Raw genomic sequence first — 20,931 nt, 5'->3', positions numbered from 1 at the left:
AGAAAAAAGAAAGAATAGTATATGATAAATCTGACTATCCACAATTGTAATCTATCTTGAGAAGCAATATTATAAACTATCCTTGGATTGTGTCCGAGAAGGAGCTTTCATTCATATTCTTACAGATAATTCCTTACTTGTGCCATTGGGCCCAAATCCCGTTCTTTCTTTGTTGTTTAAACCACCTTTGAAATCTAGATTTCAAGCCCACTCTCTACAAATTTATTGTAAAAAGGCATTTCAAGCCCTTTCCCTTTTGATTGTGGGTCGGGAGTTCGAACTGTGTCTTTACATATATATATATATATTTTTTTTTTTGTGATTGAAAAATTTAGTTATTCTAAATTATAATAGATGTAAATTTTTAACTTTTTTTTTTTTTAAAATAGAAGAGTCTTTGAGGCTAGTATATACATATTACATATATATATATATATGTATAATTTAAAAAAAAAAAAAAAAACCCATTTAAAAAAATAAAAAATATATGCCAAATTTTTAACTTTTTCTTAAAAAAAAAGAAGAAGACTCTTTGAGGATAGTATATACATATTACGTGTGTGTCTATATATATATATATATATATATATATATATATATATATATATATATATATATGTATGTATGTATGTGTGTATGTATAATTAAAAGGTATAATTAAAAAAAAAAAAAAACCCAAAGACGGAAAGCCCAATTCTTTAAGCCCAACTTGTCCTAAATGATTGAGCATCCAAAAATTCCCCAAAGCAGAGCTGGACGCTTGGACCAACAAGAAGTAGGAAGTGGACTGCTTCTTCTTCCTCTCCTCCGACTCTGGGTCTGGGGAGGAACTCTTAAATTTTATTTATTTATATTCTCTTTGAAATCACTTTCGAGTACTCAGAAGAAAAATGGTCAAAGTGAACGTAGATAGATAGCCTCATCATTCTGAGATAATCTCAGTTACATTACATGGCTGACTTCCCCAAGGCTAGTTCCAACTTCCAACTTTTTTGTTTGACTTTTACTACGTCTTTTGGTGTTTGGGTTTCTCTTATTCTTGCTTGCTATTTCTGTGATTATTTTATGCCCATTTCCTTTCCTTTCCTTGTGATATGATATGATAAATAACTGATACCCAATTTCTGAATATTGTGTTGTTGGAAGCCAAATAATGAATTGTAAGTTTAGGAATTTGTTTACATGTGCTTTTTTGGTGGGTATATGGATATCAGTATTTGTGGGTCTATAGTTTACAATTGTTGAACAAAGGGTTATGAGCCTGTGACCTGTGTTAAGAATTAAAGCGAAGGGTGGTTTTATAAGTTATTTAATGCCTTTATTTTTTTCTAGAAGAACTTATGTGAGGTTTTAGGCAAGGACTTGATTTGTGATTGTAAGGAAGAAGAAAAAAGAGAGGATTTTATGGACTTCAGGGTTTTGTGAACAATAAACAATACTACGAGAAAAAGAAGAAGAAAAGAGATATTTAGCTGGCTGCGTCAATTATCATCACTTGTCTTTTCTCTCTTTGGGGCTATGCTAGTGACCTCATTCTTGTTTGAGTTTCCTTTGGTGAGGACCAACGGGATGTGGGGTGTGGTCATGAATGGATTTTTTACTTTCTAGAATTTGTAAATGACTTAGTTGTATGGTATCATACCATAAAATTGACTTCTGTATAACTAATCCATGGTGTATGTAAAAACCATTAAGATATGGCCGCTACATTTCACATTTGTTTTATTTTTTATCAAAAAAGCTCGAACAAGTGCTCTATGAGCTGATAGGAAAAGCTCCAAAAAGTGCACTTTTGTAAATGTACCTCACTTTAGAGTTGAAATTTGCTGAGCTTTTGGCGCTTAAGCTCACTTTTACCAACAGTCCCTATCCCTCTTACACCTACAACATGAGTAAGTGAGCATGATTATGGGTGCATGGCGAATCATACTGTAATTATGCCTTTCTAGTGATCTTTATGAATTGTCATTAAAATTTCTGCATTTTGTAGTCTAGTTGGTTGCTCACTTGTATTTGATCACAATTATTGGTGCATGGCCAGTTGTTGTCTACATATGGCTTTTTGGATGATCTTTTTTGTGCATTTCATTGTGATTTAAAAACTTTGACGTTAATGGAAGGGTCACATATAGGAGCAATTTATAACAGTCAATGAGGATCATGAGGCAACATGCTGGGGTTGTGGATTACGCCTTCTTCTTCCATCTCATGCACCTATTTTCAAGTGTGGTTGGTGTGGGGCCATAACAAATCAAAACACGTCGAAATATGAAAGCAAGGGCTTTTGGTGGAGGCGCTTGCGGGACCGGTGCTTTGTTTGTGTCCTCCTTGTGTTTATGCTCTTTGTGATAAGTAAGCCAATAACGCTCTTTCCCTTTATGTGGAAAATTGATATCTAATCTCTATTGAATGCATGATTGAGATCCCCCCCTCCCTTCTTTGACAATTAGAACTAGGTATATTATCAGTTTCGCTTCTGCAAGTTATCTTTAGTAGTTCAAAAGTTAATTGATGGTGGGCATCCTTTCTTTCATCAAAAGAGAGCCTAGAAAATATGGTTTACATAACCATTATTAATAAAACTGACGGTTTGTTTAGATAGAATTATTTAAAGAGAAGGATTTGAATAGCATGTTTTAGTTTAGAAAGTATGAAAGGAGACATTTGTTTTCTATTGATGAAATTTAGGAGGCATTTGAGCTTTATTAACATGTGGATTTGGAATAATTATGAGCAAGATGTCCTTATCAAAAAATTATGTGTAAGATGTCATTTTCAAATCCATAACATCACAAGATGTGAGCAAGTCTATCGCACAAGATCAAGGTTGGAAGACTTAATAATTTGGGGAAAAAAGAAAAAGAAAAATGTCAAAATGTAGAGGGGAAGGTATTGAAACGAAAGAAAATAAATTTCAGGAAAATTGTATCACTGATTGAACCTAGCACAACAGTAAATCACCAGTGAAGAAATCATAGAGCTTTCTGGCAAGGTAAGATTTCTAAAATCTACCTTTGTTGCTTCACCGTATGATCATGTTTTTGATTTGTGTGAAATATTCTTGAGCATTATGGATTATTTTGCTTTAGATTTGGTTATTATTGGTGTGGGTTTTTGTTTGAGAGAAATTAAGGTTATGTTTGGTAACAGTTTTTGTTTTCTATTTTCAAAAATTTGTTTTTGAGAATATAAATAAAAAACAATTTTCTTGTATTTTTGAAATCAAAAACATTTTTGGTTAGTAGAATAAATAAAGAAGAAGTTTTTTTTAAAGAAAAAAATAGAAAATACTAAAATATGTTGTTACTAGGATTTGAACTCTAATGCTAACTCATTAAATGAGACAGATTCATTAAATCAAATACATGTTTTTATTAAATCAAATTCAGTTTCCTTCAAAAATTGAGTTTTGAGAACAGTTTTTGTTTTCTGTTCATTTTGGGTTGCTAAACAAGTTTTTTAGTCTCAAAAATAGAAATTTTTTTGGAAAGAGAAAATAAGGGGAAAAACAAGTACCAAACATACCCTACGGTTTTTTGTTGATTTTTATTGATAATTTTGGGATGGATTTGACTGGGGATTTAGGGTTCTCCCATTGTTTTCATGAATTGGTGCCAAAGTCTTAGGCTCAAATGATAGCCATGTGATCTCTCTCTTAGCAAATGAAAGGACCATTGACAGAAGGGGTCAATTTGATACAATATTAAAGTAATTGTACTAAATTGGTAAAAATAAATAGAGGTCTTAGTGCAACAACATAAAATTTAGGGGGTCTTGGTGTAATGTTCCCAAAGGACCCAAACATATATTCTTTTGATTTCTTAATAGTGTGTTGGCATGTGCTTTGGTGAGATGTTAATCACGGGGGATCTGATCTGATCTCTTTTTCAGTTGCTTGACGGTCTTAAATAATTGTAATAAGGTAGAAGAGGTCCTGCATATAGTTTTTAAGAGTTATCTTTGTATTTCTGTCACCAGCCTGGTAAATGTTCTTATAAATTATGTTTCTCTTCTATAGACACACACACACACACGTCCCTTGGATTATATAATGCATGTTATCACACAGAAATCACAAACCTAAACAGTCTAGGTCTTATGAGAAGGGAAAGAAAAGCATCAGTAACCTGTGGAAGTTGAACTTAAGACATCTGGTCCTTGAGATATTGATACAAATCAGTTGTGCAGGTTAACTCACATTTTAATATTGAATCTTCCACTTCAGTTTATTTGTGCAGTTTGTTGTGTCTAGCCAAAAGAATGCTGCCCATATCCATATTATTATCCATTAACTAAATTTATTGAATAATTATTATTATTATTTTTATCTTGAATTTGTACTCCCTCATTTCCATCTCAAGTCTCAGTGCACTACTTACTAACCTTATACTGGATCCCATATTTTTTATGATCTTTTTCCATCTCATCTTGATACATTTTCCTAAAAATGCAGGTGGTGGGATGTGGGCAGTGCACCCCATTCTTTTTTCTATTAGCTACTTTTGTGGGATATTCCACTCCATCATATCGATGATCTTGTCTGTAACTACCCTTTCTTCATTCAGCCTTGTGGCATTTTGCTGTGCTGGCATGCCTCCAAGCATGCAGTTGGGTAGCTTTCCAGCTGTGCGCCAAGGTGACCTTGAGAACTATACCTTCTGTCACTACTGCTCAAAACCAAAGTCACCTAGGACTCATCACTGCCGTTCATGTGGAATGTGTATATTGGATATGGATCATCATTGCCCATTTGTAAGTGATTATTACCTTTTTGATTTATTTAATAACTTACTTGAGATATGTTAGTTAGATGTTTTGCTGCCCACTATAAACATGTTATTATTTGAGTTGAACGTGCAATCTAGTGGGCTTTGGTGACTTGGGATGTGGCATTTAAGCAAGGGGCTGGTTCATTTATTAAATTTGCTTTTCTGTGCTTTGAACGTTGACTTCATGTTCCTTTGGTCAGTCCTGAGAAGAAGTTTATGGAGGCATAAGATTGTTTGCCTATGTATGGAATCCTGCCCCTTTTTTATTTATGGTTTCTGTTTTCTGCAAAACAAGAATTTCTCTTGTTCTGTATGCTCATACTGACCTTTGCCATTAATTTTTTTTTTTTTTTTAAAGAGATTAACTGCACTAAGTAGTTAAGTTGTAGTTGAAGTTTATAACTTGAATAGGTGATGCAGGGAACGATGAATACAATTTTATTTATTTAATTTCAGAAATCAATTGTATTTTTTCAATTGTTTCATTGGATTTTATTTTAGGCTTTATTAGTAAATAGGTTAACTCTGCCTTTGTCTATGTTTAGTGTCATGTATTTTGTTCAAAGCTGATCCTAAGCTTGGAAAAAGGAGGAGGGTTGTGATCACAGCCAGCACAAAACTTAGTCACTCTACTATGAATAGATCCATTACATATACATGTTGGGGCATCCCCTATGTCAATTAAGGAGTTTTTATGAGTGAGTATTAAGTTAGGGGCAAAATAATAATATTATTGTAATCACTGTCTATATATAAATAATATTTATGTGTCAGAGCCATACACCACCAAGTGTTCTTAGCTCCATTGACCATGACCCACTATTTGTCCACCATTGGCGATCACAACCCACTGTTCTCCATCACTGGCAACCACATCCACAACCATCTAGCAACCCATGGTCTACTCTTGATACTGATGAGCGAAACAAAATGGGGTTCACCGGCTGGAGACGTCAGCTAAGCTCTAGTGAGACTGTCTGGTGGTCATTGCGGCACCCAACTGCCATCGCCTGACCGTGATTCACTCATGGGTTTAGTTGTGTTCCTCTGGCAATCCACAAAAACACTACAGAGTAGCCTTCTGCTCTTGCGCTGAGCTGCCACCTCTGTATCTTCAACTTTGGGGCCAATGTGACCCTTCATGAGTCATGACTTAAATTGTGTGTTTTTTGGTCTTTGATCTGCTGTTTGGGTAAACATTGGGTTGGTTTGTTTCTTTCTATGCGCTGGATTCATCTCCTGCTTTCCTTTTTTTGATTGAGTTGTAGTCTTTATACAAGTGTGCTATTGTACTCCAATGAAGACTAGTTTATGATGAATAAGATTATAGTTAGGATTTTTCTAATGCCTTAATGTTGATTCCAGGAAATTCTAGGTGTTGATTCCTTGGTTTCTTTTTATTTTCTATGTTTGTGGTTTTTTTTTCTTCTTCAAATTCTTAGCATCATTTTAAATTTTTAATGGCACTACTCTTCTTAAGAATCAAGTTATGAATGTAGCATTCAAGGTTTTCTCAAACCTACAATTATCATACCAACTCTGAAAGACATGTATGATATCAGCCTTTAAGATTCCCCACCAATGTCAAAAAAAATGTGATTGCATCCATGCCTAGACTTGGAGCCTTATCACCATCTATATCTTGCAATGTTGAAGTATTTCTTCTTTTTCATATGGTCTTACACTCTTACATCCATTTGTTAGTGTCTTCATCAGTAGAGGACATATTTAACCCCCTCCTAAGCTCTCCAATTAGATGATTCAATATATAATCCCCAGTAAAACCAAACAATGGATTCCTTAACCTCACCATCCTCTGAATGTGACACTCCATGAGAGAATTAGCCAATTAATGAAAAGTCTTTGTATAATTTTCATCTTTCTTCAGCCTTACTGCTTGATTGCCAACCCTAGGTGACTTCCTCAAATGAGCTAGCTTTTCCATTTTTCAGAATTTTGTTCCATTCTCTTTAATCAGTCATCCTGGGATAAGTCTCTTTCTTCATATCTAATTCCTATTCTCCTCCAAGACCTTGTTAACCCTTACATTGCTAAACAGGTCTCTGTTTCAAGCACATAAATCCTGCTTAAGTTCATTATCCTTATGCTTTATTGATCTTTATTAATCTAAGATACTGAATTTGATCATTGTTATGTTTTATTATGCTTCCATCCTTATCTATACTTTTATCAAAATTTTATTTCATATGATGTAGTCATGGAAGATCAGTTTGTTACTACTTTGCAAATTCGCCCTATTTAAAGATTTATTTTATGGGGCCCCATGTATGAAATCCAAATGAAGCAAAAATTGTTGGGTTTTTGACGTAGTTTGGTTTTTGACGTAGGACTAGGGCTGTCCACGGGTCGGGCTGGGTTGGGTTTGTGCCCAACGGGGATTCGACCCGACATTATCGGGTGGGGAAGATTTCAACCCGCAATTGACCCGAATGAAGTTTCAGATCAAACAGGTTGGGTCGTATTGGTCAGGTGTGAATCAGTCAGTTTTGGGTTTTTTGATATTGCCGGATTTTGGCCGAAATTTGGCCGGATCTTGTCAATTCTGGCCGGATCTAATGAGATTTGGCTGATATTCCTTCGGATCTATGGAAATCTGGCCGAGATTTAAGAATATCAACGGAGTTAGAGTTGGGTTTACCGGAGTTTTGGCCGAATTTGAGTAGATCTGGGCTAGATTCGCCCGATTTAAGCATATCTGAGTGAGGAAGAGAGTAGATCTTGGCCGGATTTGAGCGGATCTAAGTAAAGGAAGGCCAAACGTGGCCGGATTGGAGCCGAGGAGCACTAGATCGTCGCCGGATCTAGTTAATATTCAACCTTCTTTGAGTTTTTGTTTGGTAGGTTAGGTGGCTCGGGTTTTTGAGGACAAATCCCGCCACTTGACTAGATGGAGTCGGTTTTTGAGGGTTGAGACTCGTCACTGACCGTCGGAGGTGTTAGCTCCGGCATGATGGGTCGGTTTTGGTCGGGTTGGTCAGTTTTGTCGAGTCTCTGGTTTGCATGGACACCCCTACGTAGGACAAGGGGGAACAAGGTAATCTGATTTAGAAAACCAGGGACAGATTTGGTATAGCTTGGGTTTTGAAGAATTAGGGTTAGGTTTTGGTGGGGAATAGGCTAGAAAAAGGGACAAGGATTAATAGGGTTTTAGGAATGAAATTAAAGGTGATGGGGAGTCGGTTAACCACCTTCTTCTTCATTGTCCTGTTGCTCACTCCCTTTGGTCTTCTATGCGAGCCTTTGGTATTCTTTGGGTTATGCCAGGATCGGTGGTGGGTTTGTTATCTTGCTGGCATCAGTGGCTTAGGAAACACAACTCGGACATTTGGAACTTGGTTTCGGGGTGCTTAATGTGGATTGTGTGGTTGGAACGAAATCGTCGATCCTTTGAGGACAAAGGGAAGATGTTGGATGAGTTAAAGCTTTTATGCCATCGTAGTCTTTTTGAGTGGTCTCGGTGTTGGGTTTTTACTAATTGCTCCTCTCTCTGAGTTTTTGTCCTCCCTTAGCTTAGTTTTCTAATTTCCCTCTGTTTGTTGTGCTGTTTGTTTCTTTTTATGCTTGTTGTTCATCATCATGAACTTCTTGTATTCCTCATTTTTCTATCATTTATAAAAATTTCCTGATTATCTATCAAAAAAAAATTAAAGGTGAAATTCAAGATTTGGGTTTTTGTGAACAATAACTGTAAATAGTAAAACTAAAGAAAATAGATAAATTTTAGGAATTACACCTAGGGTTCCGTGGCATCACACCTTGGAGAAGGTCGCATCACACAAACCATAAAGGAAAGCATAGCTCTTAAATTTTGAACACGTTCATTAATAATCAACTCAATAGAAAGTACTACAACTCTTTAAATGGAAGACTTGTACCTAATCCTAGTTGAACTAGGATTTCTTAAAACCCTAATAAGACTTGGACTTGGACTCCTTGGACTTATTACTCAACCCAAACTAAATAACCAAGTTTAAAATAAAACTAAAGTAAGACCCAATAGACTATAAGCACAACCCATTCTAGAATGTTAGGAAATTACAAAATTTCCCTTGACACATAAAATCAAATAAAATATAGGAAATCTGTCTTCTCACTGCTTCCTGCATCATTCTCCCTTGGTTGGAGAAAACTTGACCTCAAGTTTTGAAGTGCTGAAGTAAAAAGAATCTTGGTTTCTTGAAGTGCATCCTTGACATTGAATAAACACTTTGCATTTGAATTTCCTAATGTTTCTTTGTTTGTGGCAGCAAGATGATACACCCACCAATTCAATTGATCCATTAAACTTTTAAGGAATGACAAAATCAATATCTTGAAAAGTTGGTGTAGGCAATAGAACCCTACTTTGGTAAGCAACATGAACTTGGGAATAAGATGCTTCGAGTGTTATAGTCTTCACTTTTGTCTTGTAATTTTGATATGCTGCCTTTTCAATTTCAACTACTTCATCAACAGTTTCCATCTCTTTCAAATCTTGTTGCATTACTTCTAGCTTCCCTTGATCACTTGCATCTATCTTCAACTCAGCATCCCTGATGTTGTCACTAGACAACTTGTACCTTTGACAAAGTCAGTAGAGAACTCATGCATAGGACATAAGGGCTTTGATAAATCTTTCAAAGAAAAGTCAGTGCAATCTTTGGAAAAATCTGCTTGATTTAAGGCTCTTCTATAGGCTGGTCAGGTTTTATTTTGGTAGCTTCTGTTGCTACACCAGAATTTTTAGCTTTTAGACCTTTTCCTTCAATAACTTTTGTCTTTGATATTTGAAATTAATCCATCTTGGCTAAGGTCATAGGTTTCAAAACAACCTCCTCACCAACCTTTACAGCGTAGGTGCTTTCTTTCCCATTATGTTGGACATTTTGATCAAAGAGCCAAAGTCGACCAAGAAGGATATATGTAACTTGCATAGGAATTATATCACACATGATAGAATCACTATAAATACCACAAGAAAAAAGAAATAAGGCATCTATGCGTTACCAAAATAGAAGTGTTGTCTATCCAAGTGACTTTGTATGGTTGAGGATGAGGTTCAGCCAGCAGTTTAAGGCGTTCAATTGTGGAAGATGACACAACATTCATGCAACTTCCCCCATCAATAATAAGCTTCTTTGCTTGGTTTCCACAATGAACCAACATTTGAAATATTGAAGTTCGCCTCCAATCCTCTTTCTCTACTTTAGGGGCTGCTAAAATACATCTCACTACAGATAAAAGAGAAGTATCCACTTCATCCTCCTCCAAGTCATCCATAGCAAAAGTTCCATAATCAAATGCATCCTCCTTATGACCTTCATCTTGTTGTGTTGCCCTTTCTTTATCTCAATATGTAAACCTCTCTTCTTTGGACATTGAAAACTCATGTGACCTACCTCACCACACTTGAAGCATTTAGCCCCTCTTCCACTAGAATTATTTGGCGTAACCCCTTTGCCTTTAGAATCATCCAAATTGGTAGATGCTTTTAACTCAAAATATTTCTTAAACACTGCCTCCTCGGTTTGACACCCATTCTTCCTAGTAATTGGATCTCTCAAGTACTCCTCCATGTCAAGAGCCACTTGGAATGCATGTTCCACATTGTAAACAGGCTGTCTAAGCATCCTCCTCCGTATATCAGCCCTCAAACCAGTCTTGAATTGAGCTAGTGTTTGGCAAGGCTCTTCGGTTACCTGACTCCTAGTCTTAATTTCATCGAATTTTTGCATATACTCAGCTACTGACATGCTGCCCTGCTTCAAGTTAGAAATTTGTTCACACAACTTATCTCTAGTTAGCAGGCATATATTTTTCTCGAAGCTTAACCTTCATCTCTTTCCATGTGCCTATGGATGTTTGGCCTATTCTCTTAATATCGTTTTCGACCCCAGACCACCACACTTTTGCCAAGCCTACAATCTTCATCTTAGTAAACCCTACTTGCCTATTGTCCGCCATATCATACCAATCAAAATACTCTTCAATAGAAGCAATCCAATTTGAGAATACCGTGGGATCAACCCTTCCTTCGAAATCTGGAACTTCCATCTTCACCTTCTTTGTGATATCACTAGCTGTATCATGAGGTTCATATTGCCTTCTTTCTAATATTTCTCTAGCCCGCTCAAGAATTGAATCTTATGGTACTCCTTGGGTACGATACCCCTTCAATTTAGACCCTTGATTGGTGTTGACATGCTCTTTTGCTGTTTGTTCCTCTTCATTCTTATCTTTCTCACCCTTATTGGCTTAGGATGTTTCCCCTATTGTAACAACAACTTCTTGATCATTAGCTTTAGAAATTCGACTCTCTAAATCATTCAATCGAAGGTTAAATTCATTGAGTTAAGCCAAGATTTGAAAAATAAAATCATCGCGCTCACCATTACTCAATTTCCCCCTAAACGATCTCCCTGATTGTGTAGACATGATGCAAAATCCATGCTCTGATACCAAACTAACGTAGGACAAGGAGGAACAAGGTAATTTGATTTAGAACACCAGGGACAAATCTAGTATAGCTTGGGTTTTGAAGAATTAGGGTTAGGTTTTGGTGGGGAAGAGGCTAGAAAAAGGGACAAGGATTAATAGGGTTTTCGGAATGAAATCAAAGGCGAAACTCAAGATTTGGGTTGTTGTGAACAGTAACTGTGAATAGTAAAGAAAATAGATAAATTCTAGGAATCACATGTAGACTTCCTAAGCATCACACCTAGGGTTTCTTGGCATCACACCTTAGAGAAGGTTGCATCACACAAACCGTAAAAGAAAGCATAGTCTTAAATTTTGAAAACATTGATTAATAATCAACTCAATAGAAAGTACTACAACTCTTTAAATAGAAGACTAATACCTAATTCTAGTTGAATTAGGATTTCTTAAAACCCTAATAAGACTTGGACTTGGACTCTTTGGGCTTTATTACTCAACCCAAACTAAATAACCAAGCTCAAAATAAAATTAAAGTAAGACCCAATAGACTATAAGAACAGCCCATTCTAGAATATTAGGAAATTACAAAATTGCCCTTGATACATAAAATCAAATAAAATATAGGAAGTCTGTCTTCTCACTACCTCCTGCATCAGTTTTAAAGGTTTAGTTATGTGTGTTTTACTGTTGAAACATTTTTTTTACTTGTGTTTTATTTTATTTGATTAATTATGGTCAATTTTGTATTTAGGGGTAAATCTGTAACCTTAGATCCAAAATTCTTCAATCCCAAAACCCACCACAATCACACATAGACAAATTCCTCAATTTATCCTACAACACCTATTTAATGTAAAATATCTAGATTCTAGTTATGCCCCTAAACTTTCCAACTCGGAGTTGACTTTGTTTTGGTCTCATCGACTAACGCAATATCATCTGCAAATAACATACATCATAGGAGGATCTCTTCCTAGATCAATCTGGTGAGCTCATTTGTATTAGCAATGCAAAGACATAAGAACTTAATTTTGATCCTTGATGTGAACCTCTATCAATAAACATATTTCTTTTCCAAAATTGAGAGCATTAGCTCTCTAGGTTCTCTATCATAGAGTGAATTGACTGAAGGTAATGAACTAGGAAATGAAATTGTTGCTTGGGAACTAAACCTAAAATTTTTCTCTCCTTCTCTTGTCCTTTCTCTCAACACATCCTGGCTACCTCAAATTAGCCATACATTTCTGCTCTTGTTCTTTTTGTCTCTGTTTGGTTTACATTTTCCATTATTTTTAATTTTTTGTTGTTGTTGTTGTTGCTATGGGAGGATCTATATTTTCCTTTGTCAAATCCAAAACTTCTGAATTCTAAATTGAAAAAGGTAAAGATTCATCCCATTTTGTTGCTTTGGCGAAGGAGAATGCTAAGAGGCTGCTGTTTAACGTGGAATAATTGGCGTTGGAACATTCTCCAACACAGTTTTCCCGAACATTTAGGGAGGGAGATAAAATTTTTATTATCCAGTTGGCTTCTAATGTTCATTGCATGTTCTTGCTTATCTTTGAACTCATACAAGGCCGGCTTAAGGGGTCCATTGTGATACCGGAAGGACAGTTGGGGAGGGGATGGAGAGGATTTGGACTTCACTTGAGGAAGACGTTAGAGGCTTCTCTTCTCTGACTTGGACATCCCAAAAATCAAAAGGGTGATCTCAAGCAGCCTGCTCTGGTGATGGCTGCGGGGAGGCAAAATAATTATGGAATTGTGAATAAAGGGAAGGAGAAAATTTTGGAATTTCAAATTTCAAAAGTAAAAAATTCCAATGGAAATCACAAGGATTTTCGCAATGTTTATTCTAGGAAAGAGAAGATTGGGTTTGGGGCGAAAGTTACGTCGGTCATAAATGGGATTGTTTCTAACAATATGCTTGGAAAGTTCACTTTGGATTTTTGCTTCTGTGTGGGGCAAGGTTTTGATGGGAGTTGGGATGTGGTTTTTTCTGAAGTTAAGGAAATGGGCTTAGGACAGCCAGCTCTGGTTTTAAACCGAATCAAGCCCACACTTAAAGTCCAGCTAGCTCAAGATGTTTTTTAGGAGTCTAGGCCCACAACTAAAGCTTGGAAGCCTCAGGGCTCTTTTGTGGGTCAAGTTGGGTCTGCTCATCTGCACAAAGACCAGCAAGCTTCAGTCAAAAAGCCCATTCCAGTTATTCCTTCTTTGGTTTTTTCTCACAAATGCGTTGAGTGCTTCGGCTCTTCCACTACCGGCGATGATCCATGCCCCAATATTGGTATATTTACCCTCGTGTTCTGTAACTCGGAGGTCAGTTCAAATGTTTTGGAATCCCGAGTTCTCAATAGAGCTCCCAGCCATACTTTGGAACCAGTTTCGGCCACCATGGAGTAGATCTGTGAGGAAGACGTGAACCCACACAATGCTGAGTCAAGCCCCACTCCACAAGTATCGGTGCCAACATGCAACGACATGGTGGTTTGGCAATCGATCTCAACTCTGGTGTTGACAGTGAGTTGGTGCACCGACAAATAAAGCAGCTTATATTTGATCAAGCTATTGACATGAGTAAATCGTGAGGTTATTCTAATAAGTGGGTTTTAGAACTTTGTGATGGGAAGAGGGTGGTGGTGCCAATGAAGATCGAGCAACATCCATTAGGTATTTTAAAGGACTCTACTTCGGATGAGCTTGATGTTGTGGATTATTCAGTGAATTCTTTAATGCCTGTAGACGAACAATCGGTGTGGGATAGAGTAATAGTGGTGGTGGATGTGGATTCTAAGGAATGGTTCGACAAAGGTGGTGAGATGGTGGAATTTGCTTGACTAGATTCGGATTGTTCAGAACCATTGAATGTGACTCCTTTGGCTATATCGTATTCTATTGAGACACATGTTCCGAGGATCTTTTAGGCTTGTTTGAAGATGGTTAGTCTGGAAATCAGGCTCGTATGTCACCCTTGTTCAGAGCAAGTTCTAGGAATTTGGCTCTTTTTTGGAGACGTCGATAGAAGGTTTGGAAGAACTTGCTTCTAATTTCCTCTTGGTTGTTGAGGAAAGAATCAGACAAAGGGCAATGCAATGAGAAAAAAAATTAAAGGGAGGAGAGAAGGGCTTAAAGGAGTTAGAGTGAGCTCTATCAATTATGATTCCACCTCTGGTAAATCTTGTGGTTCCAATAGGGAAAGGGCTGTGATTATGTCCCAATGAATGCGAAGATAGTCTCTTGGAATGTGAGGGGGATGAATGAGAAGGATAAGAGGCTTCAAATTAGGAATCTTATTAGAATATGGTGGGTTGATGTCATTTGCCAGTAAGAGACAAAGATGGAGCTTATCACTAGGGACTTTATTAGAAGTCTTTGGGGCTGTCAACATGTTGATTGGGTTTATTTGAGTTCAATAGGTGCTTTAGGTGGAATATTGGTAAGGTGGGATAGGAGAGTTGTGGAGAAGTTGGATGAAGTTATGGGTTAATTTTCAGTGTCTTGCAGATTAGGAATGTGGGGGACAATTTTGAATGGGTTTTTTTCCGGTTTGTATGGCCCTAGTGTGGATAGGGAGAAAAGGCTAATGTGGGAGGAATAGGAGGGACTAAATAGTTGGAGTCTATCATGGTGTGTGGGTGGTGACTTTAATGCTATTCGCTTTTCTTCCAGAACGTTTGGGGGATGAAAACATCACTCAGATTATGCACAAATTCTCAGATTTCATCTCTTTTTTAATAGGTTAACAAATATCCCTTTGGAGGGTGTCAGTTACACTTTGTCCAATTCTTTTTTTAGTTCCAAGATAGATCGTTTTCTTTTTTCTTCTGAGTGGGAGGAACACTGTCCAAATATTCGTAAAAAATGGCTGGTAAGTTAGAGGGTGGGAGTATTCATAAGTGACGCATGTTTTTTTTTTTTGAGAACATGTGGCTTTGGGTGGATGGTTTTGTGGGGAAAGTATAGAATTGGTGGGACTCTTATCACTTTTATGGAACTCCTAGTTATAAGTTGGCTATGAAGTTGAAAGCTCTAAAGGGAGATTTTAAAAAGTAACAGAGTTTGGTAATGTAACCATTAAGAGAATGAAGTTGTGGAATGATTTGATTGCCTTGGATTCTAAAAAGGAGAGAGTTTCTTTATCTGTAGATGAGAAGCTTGAAAAAGAGAGGATTCGCATGGAAATTGAGAAGACTGCCTTGGTGGAGGAGATTAGCTGGCGACAGAAATCGAGGGTACTATGTTTAAAGGAGGGGGACATTAATAAGAAAATTTTCCACCATATGGCTAATTCTAATAGGAGGAACAATAGTATTGGCAGTCTCAATATTGATGGGGTGTTGACATCAGATCAGTAAATTATTGAAGATGGTATTATTCAGTTTTATAAGAGTCTTTACTCAAAAGATAAGATACATCGCCCTCACCTAGATGTGCTGAATTTTTCCATGATTTCTGAGGATAAGGCTGGCTGGTTGGAATGACCTTTTTGAGGAAGTGGAGATTGGGAGGTTAAGGATTTCAATGGAGATAAAGTTCTTGGACCTTATGGTTTCCCTTGGTGTTTTTCAAACTTGTTGGGCCATTATTAAAACAAATCTTTTGGAAGTCTTTTAGTATTTTTTTGAGAATGCTCAGTTTGATAAAAGTTTGAACGCCACTTTCATTTCCTTAATTCCTAAGAAATTTGATGCAGTGGAGGTAAGGGACTTTCGGCCTATTAGTTTGACTTTTTTTTTTTTTGGGGGGGGGGGGGGGGGGGGGGTATAAAATTATTTCTAAAGTTTTAGCTAATAGATTGAAAATGGTGCAATGGTGCTTGGGGACATTATTTACAAATTTCAAAATGCTTTTGTTAAAGAAAGAAAGATTTTAGATTCTGTTCTTATTGCCAATGAATGCTTGGACAGTAGGGTGAAATCAGGAGTTCCTTGGGTGTTGTGTAAGCTAGATGCAAAAAAGGCATATGCTTATGTGAACTAGGATTTCCTCATTCATATGTTGGATCGTTGTGGTTTTCCTAAAAAATGGAAAAGGTGGGTTTCTTTTTGCATCTCTATAGTCAAATTCTCTATTCTTATCAATGACACTCCTTGTGGTTTCTTTGAAAGCTCTAGGGGTATAAGATAGGTGATCCGTTATCCCCTTTATTGTTTGTCATTGCTATGGATGCTTTTAGTAAAATGTTGGATAATGCAGTGAGGGATGGTCTTATGTCGGAGCTAGTGTGGGTCCCATGGGTAACTCTTTGCAGGTGACCCATCTTCTCTTTGCCGATGATACTTTGGTCTTATGTGATGATGATCTTGTCAGATTTTGTTTCTCTGGCTGGTGATTTTTTGGTTTGAAGTTGTCTTTGGGCTGAAAATTAATATGGGAAAGTCTGAATTAGTCCCTGTGTTTCAAATATAGTAGATATGGTGGATGTGCTAGGGTTCAATCAAGGCATCTTCCGATGAAATATTTAGGTCTTCTACTAGGTGAGAATGTCAGAGATAGTTCTATTCATAATCCAATTATTGAGAATATGGAGAGGAGATTAGCGGGATGGAAATGGTTGTATCTTTCATAAGGAGGTAAAGTTACTTTAATTAAGAGTACTTTGTCCATTCTTCCAACTTATTTTCTCTCTTTTTCCTATCCTGGTGGAGGTTGCAAACCGTATTGAACAACTTCAATGGAAACTTTCTTTGGAGTGGTATGGGGGATGATAAAAAAAAAACTCACCTAGTGAAATAGGCTATGATTTGTTCTCCTCTTCATTTTGGGGGCTTGGCTATTGGAAGTTTGAGAAGTTTTAACAAAGCGTTGTTTGGAAAATGGTTCTTGAGATTTGGGAATGAGCGACAGGCCTTGTGGAGGAGGGTGATAGGGATAAAGTATGGCTATGAAGGGGGAGATTGCTGCTCTCTTCTTGTTACTGGGCCTCATGTAGTGAGTTTGTGGAAGTCTATTACCAGTGGTTGGCCTTCTTTTGTTCGTCATATCTAGTTTGAGGTTGGGGATGGGTTTACTGTTTGATTATGGCAGGATATTTGGTGTGGGGCATTTGAGATTGAGTTATCCAGAGTTATTTGCTATAATTCTATAAATCCAAATAAGGAGGTCTATGTGGCTGATTTGATGAAGTTCCCAAATGGTGTTCTTATTTTTCTAAGGAATTAAAATTTTGTAAGAGCCATTCAAATTGGGAATTAGAGTCCTTATCTAACTTCCTGGATAGTATTTATGGAGTTTCTCTAAGGGAAGTTGGGGATGATAAAGGTTTGTTGGAAACCTACTATGGGAAGAGCTTTTGCAGTTCACTCTTATTACCAGATTTTGACAAAAAGTATAAAGTATAGATCAGTCCTTCCCATGGAAGACTGTTTGGAAGCCTAAGGTCCCTTCTAGTGTTGCTTTTTTTGTCTGTACTGTTGCTTTGGGGAATATTTTGACTATTGATAATCTTCGGAAATGAAAGATTTTGATTTTAGATTGGAATTGTATGTATAAAAGAAATGGGGAATCAGTAGACTACCTCCTTATCCATTGCCCTCTTGCTTTTGATTTGTGAACTATGGTGTTTACCTTGTTTGGCATTCACTAGGTTCTGCCAAAGACTCTGGTGGATTTATTGGCTTGTTGGCAAGGAAAGTTTGGGCTACATTAGAATAGTGCTATTTTTATGGTTGTCCCTCATTGTTTGATGTGGTGCATTTGGCAGGAGAGAAATAACCGGCATTTTGAGGATTTAGATAACAATTTTAGATCTTAAACTCTTATATTTTCAATTCATGGTTTTATGGACTTTTGTACTTTATGCACTTGATTTGTATTTTGTCCCTGATGTATACTTCTTGTATATTCAGGTGACACCCTTCTTATTTTTTTAATGTACTTTTTATTACTTAAAAAAAAAATGTAGAGTTTTATAAAACCATTTGGGAATATTTGCCCATATATTTATATTTCTTCATTAAATGTCCAAGTAAGAAAATAGCCTCTATTGATGATTGTGATGACAATTTAATTGCTTCTTGAACACTTGTTAGTTCACGTACCATTGTATGCTCAATCATTTTCTTTCAAAGTTTAATGATATGACTTTTTTGCTTAACTTACAATAATTCGTGCAATTTAGCTCTCTCCTTTGTTCTTGTACATAACCAAAAAAAAAAGTAAAAGGTGCTTTTCGTCCATTCATCAGAAATTTTATTATCCTCAAGATCTTATAGAAAAGATTAGTCAATCCTGTGGGCACTGGTTATTTCATTTTCATTCTCCTCATGTATCCATTGGATCATCCTAATTCTTTGTACGAGCCTATCATTCCTCTCCTCAAATCAATAGAGTTACTATATTTCCCAAATTCCCTGCTTGACTTCCATTAAATTTTCTATCAAAACAGCTCCTCCAGATTTTTTTAATACCTTTAAAAAAATTAAAATTAAAAACAGAACTGTTTGATCGTCATCTTTTGATATAGTTGACACAATTCAATTATCTTGTTTACTTTCTTTTATCTGAGAAAGTTTTATAAAATTTTCATTCAGCACATCAAGATTCCAACTGATTGAAAAGGCTTCAAGGTATAGGAGCTTGAGGCCTTAAGGGGGAATTTAAGGATTTATTTCAACTTCTGAAGATGTTCTTGATCATGTGATCTTAGATTTGGAAGAAATAGCATCTACTTTGAAATTTATAATTACCCCAAGACAATTGTTAAAATAAAATTCGTCTTTGAGAATCAAACTTGGTTGTGTACAATTAATAGAAATATTTAAAAAATTTAAAAATTAGTGGGATAGGGTTTCAGCTTTTGATGTTGGAGATTAGGGAGGTTTTAGGATCAGCTTTTCATTCCTACTTATCTAAAATAAAAAATAAAAATAAAAAATCTGCTTTTCATTGTTCTCACAAATTCTTTTTAAAATATTTTGACCACATGAAATACTTTGGAAGATCTTGTCGCTAGGATTTTAAAATGTTTCTGTGAAAAGCATAGCTCATTACTTGCATACTAACAATCATAATCGTCTTGCAGATTGGGAATTGTGTGGGTGCAGCAAATCACCGGCATTTCATTCTCTTCCTCATCTCAGCTGTCATCAGTACAATTTATGTATCAATCATGTCTATATATGCAGGGTTGCATCTATGGCCACAATTAACTAATAATTTTGGCCGTCTCAATGGGTTTAACAAGGATATGGCTTTCAGGGTTGGGATGGAAATTTCTCTTGCTTTGCTAAGGTCTGCGGCGTTACTATCCACAAGAGGGCTTGTTCTAGTATATCTGTTTATTTCAAGTGTTTCAGTGGAAATAGGATTGAGCGTGCTTTTGTGGCAGCAGCTTTGTTATATATATGAAGGGAAAACTTATTTAAGTCATTTAAGCTCACAGGGAAATGATGAAGTAGGGAAAAAAGATTGCCAAAATCTTTTCCGGTTCTTTGGTTGCTCATATTCTATATCAAGATATTTGCCAAACTTTTGGAGATCTCGAAAGAGGCACAAGAGGTGAGAGGGAGGTATGTATATTTCTGAAAATCAGTGCCATGCAGTGACTATGTATTATTTATTTTTCGGGTGTGACGGGTGGGGGTGGGGGTGGGGGTTGGGGTGGGGTTGGGGTTTTGGTCATCTGTGAGATGAAACTAAAGCCTCCATCCCATTGGTTTGTATGAAGACATTTGTAGCCTTTTCTTTCCATGGGCCTGTTGTTTTTATACACACGTCACAATAGCAAACCTTTTCAACATTTACGGATATCCTTGTTGTCATTGCTATTAAATTTAAAAAAGAAAAAAAGTAAAAACTAGTGGGGGTGCATTTAGTTCATGGACATTGTCAACATTACTGCCTTTGATGAATCAATTGATACTTCAGGTTGATAGGAATGAAATGTGAAAATGAAAATGCAATATTTATTCGACCTTTGAGTCCTAAGCTTATTTGTCTTTCCAATCTGCTTTTGTGCCACAGGAAAATATTAGATACTGCAATTATTGTGTGCCAAAGAGGAAAATATTAGATACTGCAATTATTGTGCTGGAATTGATTCACATTGAGTAACAAGAGAGGAAAAGCTCGATTTATGGTTATGAAAATTGATTTATAGAAAGCTTATTACTGATTCAAATGAAAATTTGTTCTGGATATTCTCTGCCTATTTAATATGCCCAATAATGTTATTGACTTATGCGTTGTATTATCATATCTACAGTCTCCATTCTTTTTAATGGATTTATCCTTGATCCTTTTCATCCCTCTAGAGGGATTCGTCAAAGGGCATCCTCTTTCTCATTACGTTTTTATCTTGTGCATAGAAATTCTTAGCCATCTTAGTATAATACAAACTTTGGAACCCCATCAGTTTCAAGAAATGAATGTCTTTTCTCACACTTTTTATGTTTTGCAAGGGTTCTCTTTGCAAAGACAAACCCTATATATCTTTGGGTTTCCCATAATGCATGTGAGATCCACGAATCAATATTTCAATTTCTCCTTGAGTGAGTTGTCCTTGCTACTTTATGCATTACAACCTCATTATGTAGGGTATTGCTCTTCTAGCTAAGCTATTAGATACTTGAGATAGAGTGAACAGAAATTTCATATGGGGGTCCTCCGAGACCCTGCGTAAGTTACATATAGTGGTAAGTAGGAAGAAAATCACTAAGCCTAAGGAGGGTGGCTTGGAATGCCACTTTGCAAAAGGGGAAAACCCTAGCTATGTTGGCAA

At 36.5% G+C, this 20,931-nt stretch overlaps 1 protein-coding gene across 2 annotated transcripts; it reads left to right on the top strand.

The window, feature by feature from the left end:
* The first annotated feature begins 748 nt into the window (after positions 1 to 748).
* LOC142626920 (protein S-acyltransferase 11) lies at positions 749 to 20,492 on the top strand. 2 transcript variants are annotated; one of them, XM_075800648.1, is made up of 5 exons: positions 749 to 969; positions 2,133 to 2,352; positions 4,454 to 4,752; positions 19,234 to 19,720; positions 20,175 to 20,492. In XM_075800648.1, exons 1-4 carry the CDS (start codon positions 952 to 954, stop codon positions 19,711 to 19,713), a joined length of 1,017 nt encoding a protein of 338 aa, XP_075656763.1. In that variant the 5' UTR covers positions 749 to 951; the 3' UTR covers positions 19,714 to 19,720; positions 20,175 to 20,492. The 2 variants fall into 2 exon arrangements, with proteins under 2 accessions (XP_075656763.1, XP_075656762.1); XM_075800647.1 differs by lacking the exon at positions 20,175 to 20,492 and having other exon boundaries at positions 19,234 to 20,124.
* Positions 20,493 to 20,931: the final 439 nt, after the last annotated feature.

This window comes from Castanea sativa, chromosome 3 (genome assembly GCF_040712315.1).
Source record: "Castanea sativa cultivar Marrone di Chiusa Pesio chromosome 3, ASM4071231v1".
NCBI lineage: Eukaryota > Viridiplantae > Streptophyta > Magnoliopsida > Fagales > Fagaceae > Castanea > Castanea sativa.
Note: the sequence above shows the minus strand (reverse complement) of the source record. Positions and strands in the feature narration are given on the sequence as shown.

Bases quoted from the DNA above. Each gene is read 5' to 3' on its own strand.
- LOC142626920 (XM_075800648.1), top strand. The intron at 2,353-4,453 runs GTAAGCCAATAA...CTAAAAATGCAG, and splicing joins GTTTATGCTCTTTGTGATAA to GTGGTGGGATGTGGGCAGTG. The intron at 4,753-19,233 runs GTAAGTGATTAT...ATCGTCTTGCAG, and splicing joins TGGATCATCATTGCCCATTT to ATTGGGAATTGTGTGGGTGC.